Source organism: Lissotriton helveticus, chromosome 4_1, assembly GCF_964261635.1.
Source record: "Lissotriton helveticus chromosome 4_1, aLisHel1.1, whole genome shotgun sequence".
Taxonomy (NCBI): domain Eukaryota; kingdom Metazoa; phylum Chordata; class Amphibia; order Caudata; family Salamandridae; genus Lissotriton; species Lissotriton helveticus.
In genome coordinates, this window is record NC_136063.1 from 819032256 (window position 1) to 819056771 (window position 24516).

Consider the following 24516-nt stretch of genomic DNA (forward strand, 5'->3'; position numbering starts at 1 on the left):
CGTAACCGGATCGTCGGACGTGCCAGAGTGCGTCTCAACTCGTGCCTGATCTTGGACAATTTCCGAGAAGGCAGGGACAAGGTGGCTTCCACTGAGTCTATCAGAAAACCCAGGAACTGCATCCTCCACGATGGGAGAAGGTCCGATTTGACCTGGTTGACGATGAACCCCAAGGACTCCAGAAGGCTGACCGCCTTTTGAAGGTGGACCAGCAGCTTCCGTGGACATTGATTCAGGAGGAGCATGTCGTCCAGATAAATTATAAGACGGATGCCCTCCGTGCGCAAGCGCTCCACCACCGGCTTCAGCACCTTGGTAAAACACCACGGAGCGGACGACAGTCCGAAAGGAAGGGAGGCAAATTCGTAAACCTGTTGACCCCACTGGAACTGAAGAAAACGCCTGTGGGGAGCGAAGATGAGAATCGTGAGGTAGGCATCTTTCAGGTCCAGCCGGACCATCCAGTCCCCCTCCTGAAGCAGATCCCGCAGGAGGTGAATACCCTCCATCTTGAAATGGCGGTAGATAAGCGAGCCATTGAAATCCTTGAGATTTATCACTGGGCTATAGCCCCCGTCCTGCTTCTCCACAAGAAAAAGATTGCTGAGGAAACCTCGCGGGTGCAGCTCCCCCTGCACAATACCCCCTTTCTGTAGGAGATCCGCGACCTCTTTGTCTATCAGAGAGCATTGGTCCGGCGTGAAGCCGATAGGTCTGGGGCGAACGGACTGCCTGGGGAGTCCCGAGTACTCTGTTTGGAACCCTCCGACGGTCTGTAAGACCCAGGCGTCGGAGGTGAGCGAAGACCATGCCTGAAGAAAAAACTGGAGTCTGCCCCCCACTTTCAGGCCCTTCACATTTTGAAGTCTCACCTTTGTGATTATTGTAGCCGCCGTCTCCTCTTCCTCTTCCACCGCGGCGGCGGGGATAACCTCTGGTCTGGTAGAAGTTTCCGCAATTGTCAGGATCCTGGTATTGACCCCTGTGAGAATCGCCCTGCTTGTAGGAGCCTCTGTTATAGGATCTTCCAGATGAGCGGCCTCTCCCTCGACTGGCTGCACCAAAAACACGGGGTGTGAAGATTCGTTTCACGGACGTCTGGGCCTTGTCCAGGGAATTAAAGGTATTCACAAATTTACCCAGTTCTTTGACAAACGGGTCCCCGAAGAGGTTACCCTCCGCCATCGGACCTGCCTCAGATGTGGCAAGTTCCTTCAACTTCGGGTCTATCTTAATTAGAATAGATATTCTCCTCTCCGTAGAAATGGCTACATTCGCATTCCCCAGGAAAATAATCGCCCTTAGCGCCCAACCGGAAAGGGTCTCCGGGGAAATCAGGGACCCCGAGGCCGTGGCGTCTTCAGCCATGTCCAAGATTTTCGCCAAAGGCCCCGCCGTGTCCAAGAGTTTATCTTGGCAGGCCCTCCAAGATCGGTCTATGCCCTTCTTGGGGTTCTTCACAAACTTTGTGAGGAAGGTGGACATTTTGTGGTCAATCTCTGGGGTAACCGTAACCTTACCCTCCAAGGTGGGGCGCGGGCACTCTGCCCGATGACAACTACGCACCTCCTGGTCCAAAGGCTTACGAAGCCTGGCCGCCATGTATGTTGCCACCTTGGGAGCGGGAACCCAGTGCGATGAGCGCGGGTGGAGCATGTCTGAACTGGGGTCGAAGCCTGACGCCTGGGTGGGATGGGCAGGAAGCCATGAACGCTCTGGGTCCCCTTCCCCATCCGAGGTTTGGGGTGACTCATTTGGGGCGACCCCCCCCCCACCCCCCCCCAAGTCTCCTTTGAGGTCGAAGGGGTATCAGCAGTTTTCGCGTCTAAGAAGCCTTTTTCAAGCGCGAGAAGGCGTCGGAGTCCGCCCCCGCGTCCGCAGGGCGCTTTCTCTTGTGATCTGTGGTACTAGTCGATGGTTGGCCTGGAGGTATGGGGTCCGTTTGCTCCGAAAGGTCTGCCCCTTGCCCGAGGGGTGGGCACTGTGCCTGAAGCTGATCTATTTTCTTCTCCAGGGGCTCAACCACCAGCGTCACGGCCTTCAAAATGGAGGAATCCATAACTTGGCAGAAATGGTCATCTACCGGCAAGTACATGACCTGCTGCTCTTCCTCCTCCTCATAATATTCCTCATATTCCATAGAGCCTCTGCGCAACAGCAAGAAGTCAAGACAATTAGGGGTTATAACAGGACAGAGCCCTTAAATATATCTCTTCCCACCGCAGCGGGGTTAGTAACAAGGAAACTGGGACCCAACAGCCTCTGCTATGAGGCACTGAAAGGAAGCCTGCCTGGGCCGGTCCCGAAATTGCACTAAATATCTTACCCGCCTCGCGGGTGTTTAGGCTCCAGGCAGGGGCTCTGAAAATATTATCGTAGCCTTAGCGCTGCCAAAATACAAAAGATAATCACACAAGTCCTCCCCCGTGGTGCACGAGTCAGTTGAGCCGCTTCTCCCGACGCAAGCACAATGCGGAACTCAACGATTCGCGCCCGACGGGGGGTAGAGCTCCTCAGAGCGGCAGCGAAGGACGCGCGGTCCCCTAGCGGCGGGAGGCCGCCCGCCACAGAGCCTGAGAGACAACAACCGCAAAATGAGCGGAGAACGCCCCCGCGGCCCACGCACAGAGTCACCGCCTCAACCCCCCAGGGGAGAAAGGATCAGCGCGCTAACCTGCGCGACCCTGTACATCCCAACAATTAAATCCCCAACAATATAGAGTCAGTCAGAAAAGGTAAAGGAAAAGCACTCATCTGTATGCTGCTGGAGCAGCGAAGAAAGAGGAGGATAGAGTGCCAGCAGAGGAAGATATGAGGAGCCCTGGCCTGGGATTCGACAGTGACCGGGGCATTTTTTGTTTCCATTTTCCCTTATGCTCATGGGAAATGTAGTTTGTTTGAGAATGTTGATAACTTTAATGGCTGCTGGAGTACAATAAAGGGAGAAAGTGTCAGCCTAATCAGAAGCCTCCGCTCCTGACATAGAATCAAAGACCTCCCATGCAACAAAACCCCGGGCCCCGGGATTAAATGGCCTTCCAGTACAATTTTATGCAGCTTACACTGCATAATTCATACCGCGACTCGTAACATTATATAAGGCTGCGTGAGAAGAAAGAACACTACCCCCAACCACGTTCCATGCCCTCGTAACATCCCTGACAAAACCGGGTATAAACTGTACTGATATATCAGCATACAAACCCCTATCCATATTAAACACAGAATACAAAATACTGAGTAAAATTCTAGCAAGCCGCCTCCTCCCATTCCTCACTAAGAAGCCGCAGCGTCAACCTGACCGAGACCCGAGATAACGGCTGAAAGATCGGAATCAGAGCCTGAATATCCCGGACCCGCTGTTCGGGTGGATAAACCCGAAACCGCGTCGAGTCGAGAACCGCTCCGATGAAAAGGAGCTTCTGAGAGGGACACAGGTGTGACTTCGGCACATTGATGGAGAACCCCAGCCGGTGCTGGAGATCTGCCGTAGTCTGGAGGTGGCTGACAACTGTCTGGGGCGACGCCTTCAACAACCAGTCGTCGAGGTAGGGAAAGACTGAAACCCCTAACCTGCGCAGATGAGCTGCGACCACCGCCATCACCTTTGTGAACACCCGTGGGGCGCTGGTAAGGCGAAGGGGAGCACGGTATGCTGAAAGTGCTCGTGGCCAACCGTGAACCGCAGGTAGCGCCGGTGGGCCGGCAGGACGGGGATGTGGAAATAAGCGTCCTGCAAGTCCAACGCTACCATCCAGTCTCCTGGGTCCAGGGCAGCTAGGACCTGAGCCAGTGTCAGCATTTTGAACTTCTCCTTCCCAGGAACGCGCTCGATGGCCCCCTTGGCCAAGAGGGCCATAACTTCCTCCTGCAGAAGTCGCAAATGATCCCCCGATACACGGTGGTTCTGCGGTGGCATGGCTGGAGGAGTCGCCTCGAAGGGGAGGGAGTAGCCCCTTCGGACGATTTGCAGCACCCACCTGTCCGAAGTGACAGTGTGCCAGTGGAGGTGGTGATGGCGAACCCTGCCCCCCACTGGCGTCACGTGGGCCTGAAAGCACGGACTAGGAGGGTTTTGAGGCGGATGCTGCGGGGGGAAGGTGTGGACTGACCTCGCCGTTGACCCCTACCGCCGGGACGGCGGTTCCCACGGCCGCCACCGCGTTGGGTATTGCCCTGCGGAGCGTGGCTGGCAGCACGTGTGGGTACACCCCTTCCGTGGCCACGAAAGGAGTGAAAAGCAGCCGATTGCTGGCGCGGGGCCGAGAGGCCCAAGGACTTGGCCGTAGCCCTGGAGTCCTTAAAGCGCTCAAGCGCATGGTCTGCCTTGTCGCCAAAGAGGCATGTCCATCAACGTGTGCTGGACATCGGCCGAAAAGTTGGCGGACCTCAGCCAGGCGTGGCGTCTGACCGCCACCGTCGTTGCCATCGCTCTACCTAGCGAGTCGGTGGTATCCTGCCCACACCGGATGGAATATTTGGCTGCATCCCGGCCCTCCACAAGGGCTTGGCTGAGTTTGGCCCGTACCTCCAACGGACACTCTGGCAGCACTTTCGCAACCGTATCCCACAGAGAGTGGGTGTAATGGCCCAAGAGGCACGCGGTGTTGGAAGACCGCAGTCCCAGACTAAGGGATGAGAAGATCTTTTTACCATACTGCTCACACCTCTTGGATTCCCTGTCCGGCGGAGCCGACGGGAACGCGGTCTGGGAATTGGAGGCCTGGATGACCAGGCTCTCGGGGGTGGGGTGGGTGGACAGGAAACATGGGGCCGGGCGGTGGCGTCTGGCCACGTTCCTATCTACGGGCGAACCCGTAGCGGGCTTGGACCAAGTGCCCAGAAGAACGTCGGTCAAGGCCTCATTAAAGGGCAGCAGAGGCTCGGCCGAGCTTGACTGCGGTTTAAGGACCTCAGTGAGGAGATTAGTCCTCACGGCCGCGACGGGGAGCTCCAGGCCCAAGGCTTTGGCAGCCCTCATCAACACCACACTGTAGGTTGCATCCTCCTCCGAAGCCACGGAAGGAGGGGAGACAAAACCAGAGTCTGGAGAGGTGTCCAGGCCACTGGCCTCCCCAAGGTCTCCTGCCCAGTCCTCATGAGACTGACACTGTCGGGTCAGAGGGTCCTCAGACCCCTCCCAATCCCATTCATCACCCATCTCCTGATACTCAGGGTTCTCAACCATTGGGGCCTGTTGATAGAAGTGAAACTCTCCAAACGACGTCTGGAGCGGCGCCCATTGGGGCCGTCCCGACGTCGGAACAGGAACGAAGGAGGTATCTGGGACGGCGCCGCCCGAGGACGCGCCGGAGGCGACGCCCGATGGTCCGACGCCGGGGAGGTCGTAAGGTCCACCGGCGATGATCCAGATCCCGAGGAAGGTCCAGGGGGGTCCTGCGGCGCCGGCGGCGCCGGGGCCGCTGAACCCTGCTGCGCCGGGCCCGAAGGCACCGGCGGCGTCGGGATTGTGGTGCCTAGCGGCGCCGGGCCCGAAGGCGTCGGCGGCGTCGGGGCCAAAGCCCCCGACCCGCTAGAGGCCCCAGACGGGTCCGCTGGGCCCGGAGGCGCCGCGGAGCCCGTCGGAGGAGAGAGATTCCTCATGGCCATGAGGAAGCGCTCCATCTCCTCCGGCGTCGCGTGCAGCCCAGGGACCGGAGGGTGTGGAGCTGGACGCGGCGCCCGCGACTCAGACGGAGCCGCGCGGGTGGTGTCACCCGAACCCCCGGCCGCATCGCGCGAGCAGCGGGGGGAGTCCTAAGAGCGATGACGCCGCTTGGACTTCTTATGCTCCTTACCTGACGACAACTTCGACCCGGAGGAGTGCGGCCTACTCTCGGAACTGTGGTGGCTCCGTGCCCGCGACCTGTCCCTCGACCTCCCGTGGGACTGGGACCTCTCGCGGCGCGGGACCGACTGCCGGAGTTCGAGTCGCCTGCGGGACCGCTCCCGCCTGGCTTTCGAAGAGAGGGCCCGGCAGTCGGAGCAGGCCTTGTCGTCATGGTCGACGCCTAGACAAGTAAGGCACATGTGGTGAGGATCCGTGACCGACATCGTGCGGTCGCAATCCTCGCAGTGCTTAAAGCCGGGCATCACTACGGCACCGATCGAGAAGACTTCGAAAAATGATCAAAAAGATCCAAAAAGTTAGTCAAAAATTGACTAAGGGTTACTGCTTTTTCCAGATCTGCGTTTGCTGGCGCGGAAAAAAGAAGAACTGACGTCAGCACGCGGAGGCTGCGTCTAAGTACTCCGACGACGTCATCACGGTGCCGATGACGGACACGGAGCCGCAGACGACGCCTACCGACGCGCAAGGGTACTGCTACGCCAACATTTCCGGAGCCAGTCTGACGCCTGGGGATATTCTAAGGTAAGGAATCTAATACTAACTAATGTCTCTTACAGATATATCGTTACACAAGTAGTAACTTGTGCGTTGAGCAGCTTAGGTTTGTCAGAGGGGAGTGTTGAGCATTTTTTTCACTCACATTTAATTAATGAGCCACACATTCAAGAACAAATTTAAGACCAATTTAGAAAATAATACAGATTTTTGTATCATTGTAGACACCAAGGTCATCAGAATCAGGCAAGTACTTTCGGACCTATGGATTTTACAGTAGAACAGTAAAATGCTTAAATAACGGTTTTTGAGATATATGAGCCTCGAATGCGGTAATGTTATCCGTTGGGAGAAACATACACCGCATACATACACTTGCAAATGGTTGTTGAGGGGGCCTTCTAGGACTTATGGTGCTTACGGGCCAAGGTCCAAAGAACACCCAGCTGTTCAGTTTTACCTGTCCTGATGTGTCTGGGTGCAAAAGTGCTGGTTGCGTAAGTAGCCTCGAGGTGGAAACTGGGAGATTGAAAACACACTCCAAAATGTAAATCCCCCAAAAAAAGGAGGTAGGGTTATGGTACAGGGCTTTAATTGATGCAGAGGATGCAAATCTTCATCCTCCCTACATAGTGTGGAATTCCTCAATCCTGGAAGATGCTTCTGTTGATCTGTTTCTCTTTTCCCTTCACAACCTGTACAAGTATGTTAGGTCAGCTTCTTTAAAGAAGAATCACTTCTGAGGCTTCCCCATTGGAGGATCGGGTGTTGGACGGCCATCTTCCGACAAAAACGGTCTCTCTGATCTATAAAAAGCTTGTTAATCACACGGACGACCTGCTCATGGCTCTTAGGGAGCAATGGAATGCAGACGGTCTGGTCCTGGATGATGTAGACTGGAGGGAGGCCGTATCTTCCCCAAGGGTGATTGCTATACAAATGAGACTCCGATTGGTGCAATTGAAGGTCCTTCATCGTTGTTATGTTACGGGCCCACGTTTGGTGCGAATGGGTTTGGCTGCGAGTGGAGAGTGTCGAAGGGGATGCGGTGAGGCTGGAACGTTTATGCATATGTTATGGGACTGCACTGTTATCCGGAGGTATTGGACCACAGTTCATGATAAGATACGTGAGGTGTGAGGCGTCGGCCTTAAGGTGGAGGCGCGCCGTTGTCTTTTGAATGTCTGGGAACCAACTGATCTCATGTCTCACGGAAAGATATGGGTCACGCTGGCATGTGCTATTGCCAAGCGCAATATCGCCCAACTGTGGGGGGCTAGCCAGTCCCCACACATCGGGAAATGGATGGAGGACCTGGATTGGTGCAGGTTTAGAGAGCGATCTGTGTATGTGGCCAGGGGTAGGCCCAGGAAGTGGGGGAAAATTTGGGGGGCCTGGAACGGCTACAGAGGAGATATCTGTGTTCCCCCCGCTACACTGGAAGATCATGTAGTGTCGGAGGATCCCTGAACCCATTTGAAATTATTTGCATTGTATTCTGTAACCTGGAAGGTGTGACAACAATTATTGTATGCATGGATGCCTCCCAATGTACCCTTTTGTTTTTGTTTTATTTGTGTGTGTTAATAAAAAGAAATTTAAAAAAAAAAAAGAAAAGAAGAATCACTTTGTGGTGAATAGATTATACTACACACCCAAAAAAAAAATTGCAAGGTTTGCTCCTAACTCAGCTCCTAAGTGTCCAAGGTGTGGTTTAGTGGAGGCTGAGGATTACATATGATCTTTGAATGTGTTCATCTAAGGGTTTTTTGGGAGAATGTCGAGAGGGCATTGGAGGGAATTTTTAAAGTTAAAATTAATCTTAATTCGCCTTTAGTTGTTTTCGATATTGATATTGAAAATAATCTTACAAATCAACTATCTATCTAATAAATCGATTGGTCTATTCCTCTGCTTGATAATAGTGGCCCGTAGAGAGATTTGCAGGTTGTGGAAAGTCCCCAGGTCCAATGTTGGAGAAAGAAAAAGTTATTTACCTGTAGTTCTCCAGTATTGGTATCTTTCATAGATTCACTTACAGTACACCTTCCTCCCCATCTCAATCTCCCCAATTTTATATTCATTTTACAAAAATGTGTGCTATGAAATTTGAACCTGGCAACCTGGGTGAGCAAGTTTGAAGCGTGTGCTGATTCGCTGAGCTTTGGATCAATTTAACATTACCTGTGTCAACGTTTTCTTCCTATCTTTAACATAGTACTGCTCTCTGTATACCGTGGGACTCCCAGCTCGACAGCTGCGATGAGTCAAGCATGTGAATCTATGAAAGCTACCAAAACTGGGGTACTACAGTTACAAGTAAGTATTTTTTCTTTTTTAGAGTTCAAGGGAAGGATAGGGGCAGGGACATGGCTAGCCGCCATCCAAGATAGCTATGCACTAGTGGAGCTCTGGGAACTGCTGCTGACTCCCTGGTGATATCAGGGTTTCAGGAATGTCAGAATGGGAACCCCTCCCAGCGACCTGATGCTCTAGACATGTCGGCCGTGGGAGTATTTCCTAGCAGGACGGAGAGGAGTGGACCGACCATGCCATACAAGGTAATGCAGATGGCGGCCGGAAGCAGCAGACTATGGTGAGTAACCCGACCGCTTCAGGTTTAAGGTAGAGACCCTGCAGCGCAGTCCCCTCTCCCTGGGGACTGACAATAGGGAGACTCAGTGGTGTTCCGTGGAAGTGGCTAGTCGTGCTAGTGCTTTCCGAGCACGGACTCTGTTTTGGCACCATGTGCTTCGCCTCCTTGTTCTACAGAGACCTTGTGGAGGAGGGTTAGGCAAAGTAGGCGTCTGGTCTGGGGTGCTCGCCGTGGGTGAATGCGGCACTAGTGTGGCTTGCGGCCAGGGGAGCAGAGCGACAATTGGGGGTGCCTGGCTCTATGGAATTGTTGCCCCCCCCTTTCTCAAGCGTGCAGACCTTGACCGGCTACGGAGCACTGGAATACCCGCAGGAGCGGTGATGCGGGGCATCATCTGAACTGTGGGGCGAACTGCAAGGGACTGACTGAGACTGGACATAGTTGGGTGGGGGTGACTGATCATTGTACTCCTCCAGCTGGACACCTGATATCGCTAGCAGTGCCTCGCATTCCTTGCAGCGCTAGTCTTACCTTCCTGAAGTTTGTGAGTGAGAGGCTCCCTCTGAGCACCACAGGCCCGCAAAAAGGAATCGAGGAGACGGCAATAACATTGTGACCTCAAACCGCTGAAGCCTTGCAAGGGGCAGCGGTGCAGTCTTTTGCAGATAAACTGGACTGAATTCAGTGACTGCACCACATAAAATGCTGCAAAGCAAAATTGATAGGGGTGCTAGCGAGGTGGCAAGCGAGTGGCCACACTGACGCAAGGCTCCGGCAGTCCAGAGCACATATCCGCTACAATTCTTTCCCAGAAGACCCCATTGCGCCTCAGAAATACGCTGATTGTCAAGTAGACACTCTTGTGGAAAGAGTACTACTGATCCTGGGCGAAACTGCACTGGTTTTACAGTATTACGGGGCCTCGGTCCTGCCTGCCTCCACGGATGCTGAATGTTGGTAATGGCGGCCGCCGCGCCTGGCCCCGAGATGAGAACTGGAGGCCATGATGAGAACGGCTGCTGGGGTGGAGCCTGAGGCTCCTATGGGTTTCCCCTTTCTACGTCACCTGGCGACAGCGACGCCTGTAGAGACTGTATGGAAGGGTCCGGCCTGTGACTCGCAATACCTGCTGCAGTGGTGCCCTGCCCCATTCCATAATTGACTGTGGATGATGGCCCCCCTTTACACCCTTGACATCCTCCACTGACACATGAAGGTGAACTGAGGGGACTTTCTGCCTGGGGGGGGGGGGGGTAACAGGTGTTGACTGACCTGTCATTACAGAGGCCCGCATTCCGGTGAGGTGAGGTGCGGGGCGGGCTTCGGTAAGCGGCTGCATGGAGTGGGGCACTGTTGAAACCCGCAGCTGAGCGGGGGTATTGGAGATCCCTCGTAGTGCCTATGGCGCAGGGGAGATGCAATGTGAATCTGCCCCACAAAGCTAAACACCTGGCACCAGACACTGGGTCTGTGCAGGGCCTTAATTGTCTGCAGGCTCATCTGACATGCGTTGTGTGTGCGTGACACGTGAAGGGGTTGCTACACCGTAGTTGACTGTTGCTGCTGTTAGAGGTTTATTAATGAGAGGTGCCCCTTGTGTTCAGTTATCCTTTCATCTGGAAACTTTGTGCCCGGTAGCTGGCTAATCAGTGTGCTTATTGAGGGGTACTCTGGCTGGATCCAGTTGGAGTTAGTGCCCGATACCCGGCAACAAAATCAGCACTAAGGTCAAGACATCCTGGCACGGCACTCAACGCGCCCACCTTATTGCCATCTCTTGTGCTCTGAAACCGTGCTGGGAAACCTTCAGCTGCGATTCCATCTGTCTGGCTCATCAGAGTCTGCTTGTGCCCCCCGTTTGACTTGGGGGTGCGGGGGGACGAGACTGTACTAGGGGCAGGTGGCAATCTGAACCCGCCATTCCTGTGTGTTTGCGGCCATACTCAACGTCTCGGACGACATTCGCAAAGCCTTAGATGATTGTGATGCCTGCCTACTCATCTTTATTGACCTATCTGCGGCATTCGACACAGTAAATCATCCTGCTCTTCTGGAGACCTTGTCGAAGCGCTCCGGCATAAATGGTACTGTACTAAAATGGTTCACCTCTTTCCTCCAACATCGCTCGCAACAAATTAAAATCAACTCCTGTCTCTCTAAGCCAACAAGAGTCACACTTGGGGTACCACAAGGCTCGATCCGCTCCCCGTGCCTCTTCAATCTCTTCATGGAGCCCCTCACAATCATCTTGAAAAAAGCTGGAGTGAGTTACCACCTTTACGCGGATGACACCCAAATCTATTTCAAAATCAAGTCCCCCGATGACATCCAACACCTCAATACCACTCTAACAGAGATCCAAACTTGGTTCAACGTCAACCACTTAAAGCTCAACTCAGATAAAACGGAACTGATCCTATTCTCTCCAAAAAGCAACCATCGTCCTATCCAAGAGTGGCTCAAGAATCTGGTTGCCCTAAACTGCCCCCTCGTTCTATCCAACTCAGTTAAGTCTCTAGGAATCACCCTTGACAAGAACCTACCAATGAAGGCCCACATCAAAAACTCTGCAAAAAGTGCTCTTTTCTCTATAAAACACCTCAAGAAATTGAAACCTTTTCTTCCCCATGATGACCTCAAGACAGTAGTTCAATCCCTGGTTCTCTCTAAAATCGACTATGGGAACGCCATCCTTACAGCGACTCCAAAAGCTTACCTAGCCCCTCTAAGGGCAGTGCTGAACATGGCCGCTCGACTTGTATCTGGAGTAAAAAGATTTGAACACATCACTCCAGCTCTCAACTCCCTCAAATGGCTTCCCATGGAAGGGAGATGTATTTACAAGCTGGCCTGCGTCACACACAAAACCCTCCACTCTCCGGCCCCCAACTACCTGAACAACAAACTGGTAAGAGCAGGTCAAGCCAGAACACTGAGAAGCTCCAACTCACTCCTTCTCATTCCGCCAAAAATGAAAAAGAAAACCACCCAATACCGATCGTTTTCTGGAAACGCTCCCAGGATAAAGAACGCTCTCCCTGGAGTCCTCAGGTGCAACCCCTCCTTCTCCTGTTTCAAAAGGGACCTCAAACTCCATCTCCTTAACTTTCCTGAACAACGTCAACTAACCTAGACCTCAATATTCCGAGTTGATTCCCATTCAAGGATTGTTGGTGAACGGACTATGCTAATCACCTTGTTTTCTTTTTTTTTTTTCTCCCCCTCCGTTGCACAGTTATTTATTGTTCATGCTGTATTCTTTATCCGTGGTTTGCTTACTTACAGTCAGCATTCTAGGTAATGTAAGGCCCTTCTGTTTTTCACAATGTGTATGTGAAGCACTCTGATACCTACGGGTCTAGCTAGCGCTATACAAAACTTTTAAAATAAAATAAAAAATGTGGCTACTGTGGGATGAATTGAATCATCCCATAGGGGCTCCCTTGGTCGCTCTGTTGGGGACTACTCTTTGCATCACATTGTATAGCTCAACTGGGTCTCATATCTTACTAACATGGGAAGGTCTGATGGGCGACTGACTAAAGTGCAATTTGAGGCCAGCAGATCCTCTTTCCCCCGGCGGCAGCACAAATCGGGTGGGCTCAGAGGACCAGACGATAGATGAACCTGCCGAAGTAGACAGGAAGACATTTCTCATCGAAATGAAACCCGGCCTCACTTCTATTGAATCTAAAATGAACACCATGTTTGCCAGGATGAACTTCATCACACACAAGTTGGAAAAACAAGATGGCCGCATCACTGAAGCGATTGTCAAGGACACTGTCTCCAGTTGCGGTGAACAGATGCTCAACACGGAGAATGTGCTTAAAATAATTTCTGCCAATTTCTTCAATAGGCTGTGGAGCAAATTGTTGACATCTGTTCCACCCATGTGCTCGGGGGGAGGGGGGGATTGGAATGTTGTGCTGATCGCAGCTCTAGATAGATCCCATACCACCACCTCTTACCATAACACTGCAGCACGTCACATCCGAGGCATAATGGACGAGAATGACATGCTGGATGCGTGGCGGACTACCTCAAGGTCACCATTTGCTCTGGTATACAGAACAGCTGGCCTCGACTGGACTGCTGGCTCATATCTAGGGATCTGGGTACAAGGGTAAATGGGGTTACACATCTAGGGCGCAAATATTACGATTACCCTGCGGTCCTGCTGACGCTATTTCCCCACTCCGACACCCCAGTCCCCATATATTTCTCCCATGTTGGTATTAGATGCTCCTTTTGTAGATTTTTTTTCAACCGAAATAAGGACTCGTCCCCAAAAGAGGCATGATCTGGAAGGCCTTTAATGATCTAGAGGCCTTTAAGGTCACTGTGTGTGGTATGTGCATGGCCATGGGCGGGGGTGTATTGCACTCTATTAGAGATAATTTGAAAGGGCTAGAGTGAAACAGTAAAGCCCTGGAGGCACAGTGGGGCAATTCGGAAGATCCTGAAGTATCTGGTAGGATCAGGAAGGCCTTGACAGCCTTTCAGGTGACGGTGGAGAGAGAGAGTGTTTGTACCATGGCAAATATGTCAGGGCGTGGGCATTTACCGATGATGATCAGTCAGGACATACTTTAGCGACAATGACGCACAAACCTCGTTTCACCAATGATAAGCTAGAGATTAGAGACAGAACAGTATTCAATGACATGCCAGACATACTATGGGTTTTCTCCTCCTTTTACAATAATCTATATTCATCTCTGGAAACGCAAGGTACGGACATAAAGGCCTACCTCAAGGATGTAGCGCTGGGCTGGCTGAGCGATGCGCACAGTGAATCTCTGTCTGCTGATGTAGAAGTCGATGAAATCCAGAAGGCAATCATGCAGATGCAGTCAGGTCTTCCCGCAGACTTTTATAAGACTTGTATTGGTTACTTCCTATCCTGAAATCTGTGTATCAAAAGGCGAAGACCTCTGGCGTTCTTCCACCCTCTTTGAGGGAAGCAATGATCATCACTCTGCTCATGCCAGGTAAACTTTCGGCGAATGGCATATCTTACCGCCCTCTATCCCATAATAACTGTGATGCCAAAATACTTGCAGAAATCCTAACTAATGCCCAAAGTCTCCTCATGACATTTCCGGTTCGACCGGACCAGTCCGGTTTTATTCCTTGGTTAGCAGCATCCCACAGTTTGCGCACTCTGAGCTTTTGCAGGACATAGATCCGGATTTTGCTGAAGTAGCAGTGTTCCTTGATGCCACTAAGGCGTTTGACTCGCTTGAGTGGGAATATTTAGTGATTGCACTGCGGTGTATTGGTTCTCCCTCTCCCTTTTTATCATGGCTAGCCCTCCTTTATTCCCAGCTAGCTGCCAGGGTGAAGATGACTGGTACTAGCTCGGACCTATTCTCTATCCCTCGGGGCACTAGGCAGTCTTGTCCCCTCTCGTTGTTGCTTTTTGCACTGGCTGCCAAGCTTCTGGAACATCACTGTGACAATGCTCTCAGAAATCCCATAAGACATTTGCTTCTATCCTTGTATGCGGACGATATTACATTATACTTAAGAAATCCTCAGGAAAGCTTTAACAAGGTACTGTGCGAATTTGTATGATTTGGGGGGTTGTCAGGCATTCAAATGAACTTAAAAAAGTCCACAGTTTCCCCCCTCCCCCCCCCCACCCCCCCCTCACCACGTCCACAATGCAGTTTAATTCTGATTTTCCAGTGAGATGGTGTGATTCTGAGCTTCGCCACTTGGGAATACTGGTGTCTAGGGATCGAGACGAGCTAATCTGGGTGAACTATGGCACAACCCTCTCTACTATGAAAATGTCTGTGCTAATGTTTGTGAACTGCTTTTTGGCGTTGTAGGGCAATGTTCCCACTGGTGTTACTCAAACATTTCTAGGTGATATAGATTTGTGCAAGAAATGATGACCAAAATGTTGGTAACAGTACAAAGTGTCATAGTCTGAACTACCTTTTAACATTTCAGTATTAGGAAATGTGGCAGTTTTCTCTTAATCAGACACCATCTTGTTAACAGTTTCAGAGTCCCAATCATCAGAAAATGTACTGGAGGTAATGATATCACTAAATGAAATTTTAAATACATGACAAATGTTAAAAATTCGGTCTGGCCGAATATATCAAAATGTAGATCCTGTAAAACAGCCAGACGATCATGGATATCAAATGGGTTCTCATTCGCCACTGTGCCTTTACAATCAAGATCAGGTACCCACGTTCTCGTCCTGAATAGGACCTCTTATGGAGTGACACCCCCTAGAGAACTCCTTGGCTGATTGAATGCTATCTGTACCCCATATAAGTTTGAATGCTATCTGTACCCCATATAAGTGTTTGACCCAACTACCGCCCTTGCCTAATACCCTAGCTGTTAAAGATTGCTTTAAGTCCCGGTGTTTCCTCTCCACAACCAACTTTTCCTCAGGATGGTATGGAGAGGAGTACTGCAAATCTACGCCCATACTTTCCATGGCCTCTTTGTAAGTCTGAGAGCTAAATGCTGGGCCAGGGTCAGAATGTAACGTGCCAACTGCGTATATCCCTATAAATACTCGCAACAGTTCGAGCGTCACCCGAGTGCTGAGGCCATACCCATAGGGATCTGGAGCATGAATCCACTGCCACCAAGATATACTTGTAAGCCCCTTCAGATTATAAGGGGCCGCAGTGGTCCAGATACACACAAGCGACAGGTTTGTCTGGCTATCTAGAAAAAATACTTAAAAGATATCAGCCCGTCAGAACCCTGAGGTCCAGCTCTAAATATTTTTTCATCCCTCTGCGAGTCCGCACTGTGCGAAATAGAGGTCGTTCCTTTTCACATCTTGCCCCTCACCTCTGGAATAAGCTTCTGTTCCATCTTTTGTACATCTCAGATAACCTGTGCTTTCGCAGAGAATTGAAGACATGGCTGTTCTCTAAATGAAATGAGATACAACCCCAGGTAGTGGAATCTTCCGCAAGCGCCATGAGACCTAACGGTGATTTGTGTGCTATATAAGATTCTTTGACTTTGTGTGCTGCAGCAATCAAACCTTTGTCTACAATCCATATTTGGTATTACTCTATCCCCCACTCCAGGAATCTGAGCATATGAAATGTTGTTCACATCTAACTTGTAGGAGTACTTGAGTTGAAATGTCTTTGGTACTGCTGAGCTGCCTTTGCGCGAAGCAATGACAGCAACCATAATTTCACAGTCTTCCCTCGTTTTTGAACGAGTGATTGCAGCTATGGAAGCTGTGCGTTTAGCCTCCTTCACAGTTTCATCGGCCTATGAATTCCCCTCAACGTGAACGCCATCACGTTGATGACTCAGTGTATGAATCACGTGACCCCTTGGTAGTTCGTTTTTCAACTCAACTACCTGTTCCCATAGCATTTTATGCTTCATTGTTCCACCTTTCGCGTCTTTGAACCCATTCTGTTCCCAAAGATGTTGATATTCCTTGTATGACTGCACACAGTAAAAAGAATCACACACAATTAGTGTGGGGAATTCGTGATCCGTATTTATAAGTGCCAGTATTAGTGCTTTTAACTCTGCCAACTGTGCCGTGCAGTCTCTTAGAGATTGCGTTTTGGTGCAATTTGAATGGAACTTTCCATCCTGCATGTGACCTTTAACGATAGCACATGCTGCGCTGTAATGTTGCTTACTCCCTATGGTCGGTTGAGCAGATCCGTCAATGTAAATTATGTATTCATACTGATCCAGAGGCATGATTTCATTTGGTAGAGGATATTCTTGTTCGTATTGCAGTAATGCTTGTGTTTTTTGACTTGGATCAAAACTGTATTCAAAGTCTGTTGCAGTTAAGAGAATTAGCCCATTGTTTCATCTCAGATATAAGGCTTTTGCATTTAGAATGCTAGCCTTCGTAACATCTTCTAAAGCCGGGACCGGGGTTATGACAATTATGCGTCTCCCCTGAGCCAGTGCTCTTTCTCTTGCTACATACATCGTCTGAACTGCGGTCAGGATTTTTTTTGTTGAAGTGAAACACATTTCTGCATTTGTGTACAGGAGTGATTTGTATGCAATTGGTACTGTTTCACCTTCATTAAAGGTTAAGTAGGTGTACCCACATTGACCCCCTATTACACGGATAACCAAGTGGTGTATGTTTATGCGTGTTTGTAAGTGTTTTGAAGCTATCATGTCTTCTTGTAGGGAACATATGATGTTTGTGTGCTCCTGTGTCCAATGTCTAACTGAAAAGTCAGGTTTTATTAAGTCGTAGAAAGTTTTTACTCTTTCTTCCTAATCCAAAATGTAGGTTCTGCAGAAATTTAGGAATCCCAGTATTGACTGTAAATTTTTTTTATGATTTTGGAGGATGGAGCAGCCAACATTTTTCTGAAGTTAGCTGCTAGACTTTTCACTTGACAGCTCATATCCCAAAAACAGGACATTGAAGTGGGACATTTTTGATTTCTTAAAGTTAAATTTATAGCCCTCAGAGGCAAATCATATAATAATAGTGTTCACCCTGGTCAAGTTCCTCTCTAAGTCATCGTCCGTCAGATAAATATCATCCACATAGGACAATGCTTCCTCATCAAAATGCAAGGGTAACCCCGTTACCCTTGCTGAAAATACCCCATTTCTGTTCCTCCTATACCCCTGAGGGAGATGACAAAATTGTCGCATTGGACCCAAACGCTGAGAATGCGGTCAAATACCTGCATTCAGGCGCTATATTTTGGCAGAAAAATCGGTTTGAGATATCAAGTGTATTTTTGTATCTTTTCCGCACAATGTTATTCATCAATGCGGCACTGTGTGCATTCTGAACTGCGAATGTCTTAGTGCAAGTGTTTAAATGTCTGTAATCTAAAACTAGACGATATGTATTGTCCGGGTTTGATGCGAGAATCAAATGATTGTTCATTGGTGAGGTGCATGTTTCAATGACCTCTTGATATTCAAGTTGATCTAAGATTTCCCTGACCTGTTTTTTAGCTTCTTGCTTTATAGGGTATTGCCTCTGTGCATTTGGTGAAACTTTTAACGGGATAACGTGGTGGGTTGAATTCTCATCCCATTCGACATGATTTTTGTATAATGCTGGAGTTAGGGCTATTGCCCACTTCCGTGCATGTGTGTGTTTAAGATGAATAGGAACGCGGTTGGAGAAGGCTGGAAAAATGATATTTTCTCCCCTAGGGTACTCCATAACGAATGCTGGCGACCAATCATGTTCAGCTAACAGGATGTCGTAACCAGATGGCAGGTTGTTCCAAAATAGACCTTTTATTTTTCTGGGCTTTTCCCCCCTCCATCCAGAGTGTTATTTCACGTAACTTATGTGGGACGCTCACCCTTTTATCTGGTGTTTCCACCGTGATGTAATCATTCAAGTCCGCTGTCACCAAAAATTCCTAGAGTTTCTGGTGAGCTAATGTTACTTCTACCGCACTGTCTCGCATCGTCTGAGGCCATTCCCTGTTTAGAAGTTGTGTCCTCTGAATTCCGAGCATGTCTGATCTAAAGACCTGCAACTTTCTTCTTCTTAAACTGTGGTTTTGATTTTGTCTTGTCTTCTTTTTTCGCAGTATAGTCTTGAGCGTGCTATTTGTCTCTGGACTTAGTACGCTCTTCTTTGTGTTCTGACCGTCCTTCTCTCTCAGAGTTTTTTGTTGAGCCCTGAAAGGAATAAGAGGAACTGTTTCAGTGTCCTTATACCGGTCAGGTTTCCTAATATTATCCCTATTCCTAAGGTTATACCTCTTTTCAGAGTGCTCCTGTGGAGGAGATCTACCTCGGGATTTAGATCTGTCTTCTTTAAAGTTTTGTTGTTTTTTATTGTCCCACTTCTTTTTTAGAATAAGCAGTTGTCTGCTTAGAAGTGTCCTTTTCAGTACTGCCCATCAGTTGTGGTTTTAAAGCTTTCCCACCCCAACTGTCTCTGCCTCATTCTGCATACACAGTTTCAATTATTTTGGGTAGTTTGTGTGCTTGGTCTAACAGACTGAACTCCCTTTGGCGTTGGCTGATTGCCACTGACACAGCTTCCCCTTTAATATTAGCTAGTATTATGGCTGATACCTGCTCATAGTTATTTAGTAACTTCATCTCTAAGTTCAGAGCAGGCTCTGCTCCATACTCGTTCTGTATTTGTCTTAATACATTCGGTATCACCGCTAATGAAGGAATACCATGAGTTCTGGTATATATGGCAGCAAACACTGTACCCCAAGTGGTACAATCCTCCAATTGTGGCGTTTTCCCCCATGGGCAGGAAGATTGTTAACATTCTGTGTTTTTCAAATTGGGTAGTATTCAGGAATGCTGCTTCTAACTGTTATTTTCTGAGCTACCCAGAATGGCATTTGTTTTTGTTTTGTGGCCATTTTGCCCATTACTGCTTGTAATGTTTGTGGAGTGATTTTAGTTGCTGTACTCTGAGATTGGGTTCCATTTGTTTCAGCTGTTGCTGGTTGGACTGCGAAAGTCCTCATGACGAATTGTGTCAAGTTTCTGTAGATTTTAATGAAATCTTTGTGTTGAGTAAGTCTGGCTGTGGCATTGTGTCAATGTCAGGATGAGGTGTGTAGGCTGCTAATATTGGTCACGTTGCTCCCGATCTTCCTAACGGACCAAGCCTTACTCCTCCTCTTACGTGCGGTAGGGCGCCTTTAAACCTGTATTGGTGTTCGTGGTATGTGAGTGGAATTTCTATGTCCTCGAACGGACCATATTCCGCTGGTGCATCTCCATCTGTATAGTAGTGAAATGTCTGTGTTCATGCATCGGCTGCTGGGAATGTAACCCACAAATAAAAAACCTCTGTTTTGTTTGCTTCGTCTGCCCCAATCACGAAGCATCTAAACCACCCCTAGCTGGTAAACCATTCTCTAATAGTTTCATGGAGATAGTATGCCTGAATTTAGGTGCAATTTGAATTGCGCCCAGATCTTCTCCTGTTGAGAGGCGTCGATCCACTACTGCGTTATCTTTGCCCTCAGTCATTTTGAAACCAAGAAGTTTGTTCAAGGGAACTAAGATAAGGTTTTAGTGCACAGTTTTAGGAATACTGTGTCCTGTCAAGCTCGATTAACCAGCACCTAAGAAATAGGATATTTCGCCTACCTAGCTGTGGCCGAGTTTTTGCCCACCCCCTCCAGACGTCTCTGGCTGTTTGTGAGTAGGGGTCTCTGAGAATAGCACGACTGAACTACTCAGAATCTACTGTTAAATAAGTACCCAACCAATGTTGGGCGACATGTCATGTAGTTCCTATAGTACCCATGCAGAACCTGCACGTTTGGACTAACTCTGAGCACCCCCACCGCGTATGTTCGCTTGTTTGTATTAGCTAGCTCACAGTTCCGCTATAATCTCCTCTTGTCGGGGAGAGAATAGTTTCTGGCAACCTTAGACCCATGACAATCCTGATCCCCCAGGATTGTGTAAATAATGTACTACCTTTCGTTCAGTCACTCGTGCTCACTTAGTTTCTCTCACAGATTTACACAGAAGAAACAGTCTGGCGTGTTTACAATAAGTATTTATTGCACAGTTGCTCTTCTAGTGTATAATGTATGTGCTGCGACAACCGTTATACAGTAGCAAAGATGTATGATCAGCAGTACAGTGAATATAAAAGGATAGTACAGTTCTACCATTTTGCAATAGTCCTGAACATATACATGGACATAAAATACTTGATAAAAGACAGCGTGCGTACTCCTACGATGCCCACCTAAATGTACCTAAGTGTACCTAGCATGTGAGTAGGTGTGAAGCCAAGAATCCCTCTACTTTTAGTCTAACCCCATTACCTGAAGCAAAAAAGTGTGGGACCCCGTCCTGGTCTCGAGTTGGACACCCCGCTTGGGATGATTAGACCACTGTCAGGTGGAGCATCTGCATGCAGGAGCCTTAGCTTCTCTGGTCAGTGTATTGGTCTGGAAGTCTCGGTTCCCTCTAGCTAACACTAGCAAGAGGTGCTGTATTTATACAGAAAGTATCTAAGGTTCTTTTGTCTCTTGTTTCTTGTATTAGCCATTGTTGGATTTGAGGATGATGTATGGGATGAATTGAACCTTGTACGTAGATATTATGCAGGTGGATGTAGCCCCAGCCTGGTTTCCAAGAACCCTTGTGAATATTCATTCATACTGTGTCAGTCTAACGATGAAGTCCTAGAACGCTATTGTTCAGGGAAACCCTCCTTCTGCGCCCAGGGCTAGAACTAGGTAAAGGTTCAGTCCTAAAAGGCCCATTAATGTGTAGTGTAAGGGAGGTGATGTAGGTGAAATGGTATGATGTTACTGGGCCTATATTAGGGTACTTGTATGAACATAACAATGTACCTGAATCCTGGAGCACACTCACTCCTATACCTGCAATACCAGATTATTTTATACTCCGTTCAGTTACTAGCACCACATCTGTCTCACCACACACAGGCGTAATAATATGCAGCAAACCACAAGCTTGACATGTCCTAGATTTACTCAGGTTGACACAGACTATCTACACATGGTCTGGGACTGCCTGCCAATTATAGTGCACTTTAGGTTTCAGGTCATGACAAACCTGAAACACACATTAAACCGCAGGTAGCTACACACAGTTTAAATCTGCCTCTTAGGGCTCTATAAGGGATGCCCTGAAAGGAACATAAGTGACCGATTCTTAGACCTAGCCTTGGGGGTTGCACGCAGAGACATTGCTCTCCACTGGAAGTCCCCCATGGCCCACTTCATAGTAGAAGCAATGATTTTTCTTTACTACAGAATGTTTTCATCATTTTGAGGGACTTCCTCACCCATATTCTGCAGTTAAGAGATCTCATACCAGTTTGTAATTTGTATTTAGACTTTTCAGTTTTTTTATTCGAACACAGGGCTGATAATAATGCTAGATTGACTCATTGAACACTGCCTGTTTAAGTACTAGTTACTTTAGCCATACAGGTAGGTGAGTTGCTGTTGCTATCTACTTCTGAACCTTATTCAGCATGACACTGAACTAAGGTTGCGAATAAACTCTGCTTCACCCACGCTATAATAATTTCACATAAACAGCACATTGTTCAACCATTATTTTACTTTTCTCCTTATCTATACGTAGTTGCAGGAATGTTTTCCTGTGGAATCCGTTTGCATGGTAAACGGCCATCAAACACTCCCTTGCTTTTCACATGCTTTCCCTTGCAATAAGAGCCAAGATAGTTTTAGCAGTCTTCCAGTGCCTTTTCCTCTGTGCCATAGGACAAAAGTTCTGTATCACTGGTGAGGCTCAGAAAACATTGAAAATTGCCTGTAGGTTCTTCTGTTCCCATTCAGAAGGGTTGTGACCTTGCAGGTTGTGCTGGATTGTGCCTATTGGTACAGAAGGTTGGTTTAAATAAGGTTGATCACTGTTGTAATGACACAAGGAGTAAAACATCAGGAATAGAATGGCTTGCATAGAAATTATCAGTATCTGAGGCTACTTCAAACATTCCTCCATACCTCTTTGTTTTTCTAGGTATCATGTGTAACTGGTAACCGGCTAACTACCCTGAATTTTGCAAACACTTTGGTGCACAAGTTAATCAAAAGTCCTAATGCTGTGCCTGGTTAGGCCTTATTGAAACACATATTTGTCTGGACTCCTGGGTGTCTGTCTCTTTCGAATTTTTCCACTCCCTGCAAATAATTGAATGCTGTGGAAATATTCCTATGAGTTTATTGGATGGGGCCTTTTCATCCCAGTAAATAAGATTTTGAGGGTAGTGACTGCTACAGGATTTCAAAAGTCTGGAATTTTGTATAGGATGCACTTGCTGAGTCTGCACCTAATCTGTGGAAAGCCTTTATTGGGAAAAGAGCAGACCACTGAGGGATGAGGGACGCTAGCAGGTTTGTAGGGCATTGTGGGCCTTGCGTGTGCCCTTGTTCCAAAGATAAACATTGTATGCTGTCCAGTTCCCTGCCTTTACAAACTCTGTTATACTGGGAATCTAGAAGAATTATTGAGAAACTAAAGAGTCAAAAAGGTGAGTTACTTGTACTTTGTCAAGGACGTCTAATATAAAGTTTAACGTTGCTTTAGCTGCATCGTGTGGTACAAGTTAACAAATGACTTAAATTCGAAGCGATTATTCTGTGAATATTTGGCTGATGTTATTGGTTTATTATGTTTCATTATGTTTTTAATATTACTAACATACTTATTATTCCTACTACTTATATTTGTTGGTCTGTTTCATTTTGTTGACGGGTTTGGATCATTCTATAATTGTATTAACAATTTACAGCTTTATTTGTCTGATCTTTGTACTCTTGGGATAATTGTCCATGCCTATAATGTATGTTGAATTCTTTTGTAGTCACATTGATGAACTGTGCCTGTTCAAGTGACGTTTGTGCACTTTCTTCTACTGTTGCTTAAAGCAAATGTTAACACTTAATTGTAATTAAGTCTAGTCAAACCTTTTTTTGGTTTGTTTACTATAAGATATTTTTTTTTTACTTGAACTTTTTTAAATTTTGACTTTTAGTGATCATGCTGGATATGTACGGCCTGCACCTGTACTTCGCAGTTTGAACAGCGACATCTCATATTTTGGAGTTGGAGGAAAGCAAGCTGTCTTTTTTGTTGGACAGTCAGTCCGAGTAAGTAGTGTTGTAAGATTGGTAAAGTAATTGCGATCAAAATGGTAGGTTAGTCAACTAGGCAGTTGTATGGCAAGTGAGGATTGTTATCCAGTTTTAGAATCAAGCATTTTATTGAGCAGCAACATATCATTTAACACAGCTGGGCTGCCTACATCCACCGGCCGGCAGAGCATAATCTGGCAACGTATAAACACAGCCATAGGGTTTACATCCCTGAGGGCGACCCGGAGAGGATAAACTAGCGGCCAGATGGGGCGGCCAAGTCTCGTGTTGAAACTGCATTTTATAGAAGAGAAAAAACAAACACTGACCTGAAAACAAAAGCCCACCCACCCCCTCCAACCCCCCCACCTCCATCCCCCCCCCCCTCCACGACCCCCCCCCCCGCCTCCCCACTCCGCATCAGCCTTGCCTGCGTCTCCGCCTCTGCCCACTCCCGCTTCCCAGCCCGCACAAGACCCTCCCACTCCCCCTAGTCGCTCGCCCTCACCGGTTCCAGCGGAATGAGCTGCAGGATTTGCAAGAACTTGAGGCATGTTACCTCTTGCAAATCTCGCAAGAGCAAGTGTATGAATGGTTCCCACAGCTCCGCAAAGGTCTCTCCCTTACCATCCACACAGAGTGAAAGCCTCTCCATACCCAGCAGTAGCCACAGCCGTCTAATCCAATCTCTCGGGTCAGGGGCATCAGGGGAACGCCACTGCGCAAGGATGACTAGGCGCGCGGCCAATAAAGCTAGGTCTATCTGCCTGCCCCGCAGGGAGCGCAGGGGGAACGCTTTAGGGTGTGGCAAGCCTAGCAGCACATGCTCCGGGGCCCTGGGAAATGTAATGCCAAATGCGTTGTCCACGTCGTCTAGGACCGCCTGCCAATACCGCACCTGTTATCCAGTTTTATAGATCTATTCTCTTTATCTCCATTGCTGTGTTTGGTTTCCTTTCTTCAACCTGCTTCTTATA

At 48.5% G+C, this 24516-nt stretch overlaps 1 protein-coding gene across 1 annotated transcript in view; it reads left to right on the forward strand.

Annotated features, from left to right (window-relative positions):
- The window catches only part of SMCHD1 (structural maintenance of chromosomes flexible hinge domain containing 1), a 2317253-nt gene that overhangs the window by 168850 nt on the left and 2123887 nt on the right, over nt 1-24516 (forward strand). The window contains exon 6 of the mRNA XM_078687460.1: nt 23440-23554. Coding sequence (XP_078543586.1) covers nt 23440-23554 — 115 coding nt within the window. The remainder of the gene's footprint in view (nt 1-23439; nt 23555-24516) is intronic.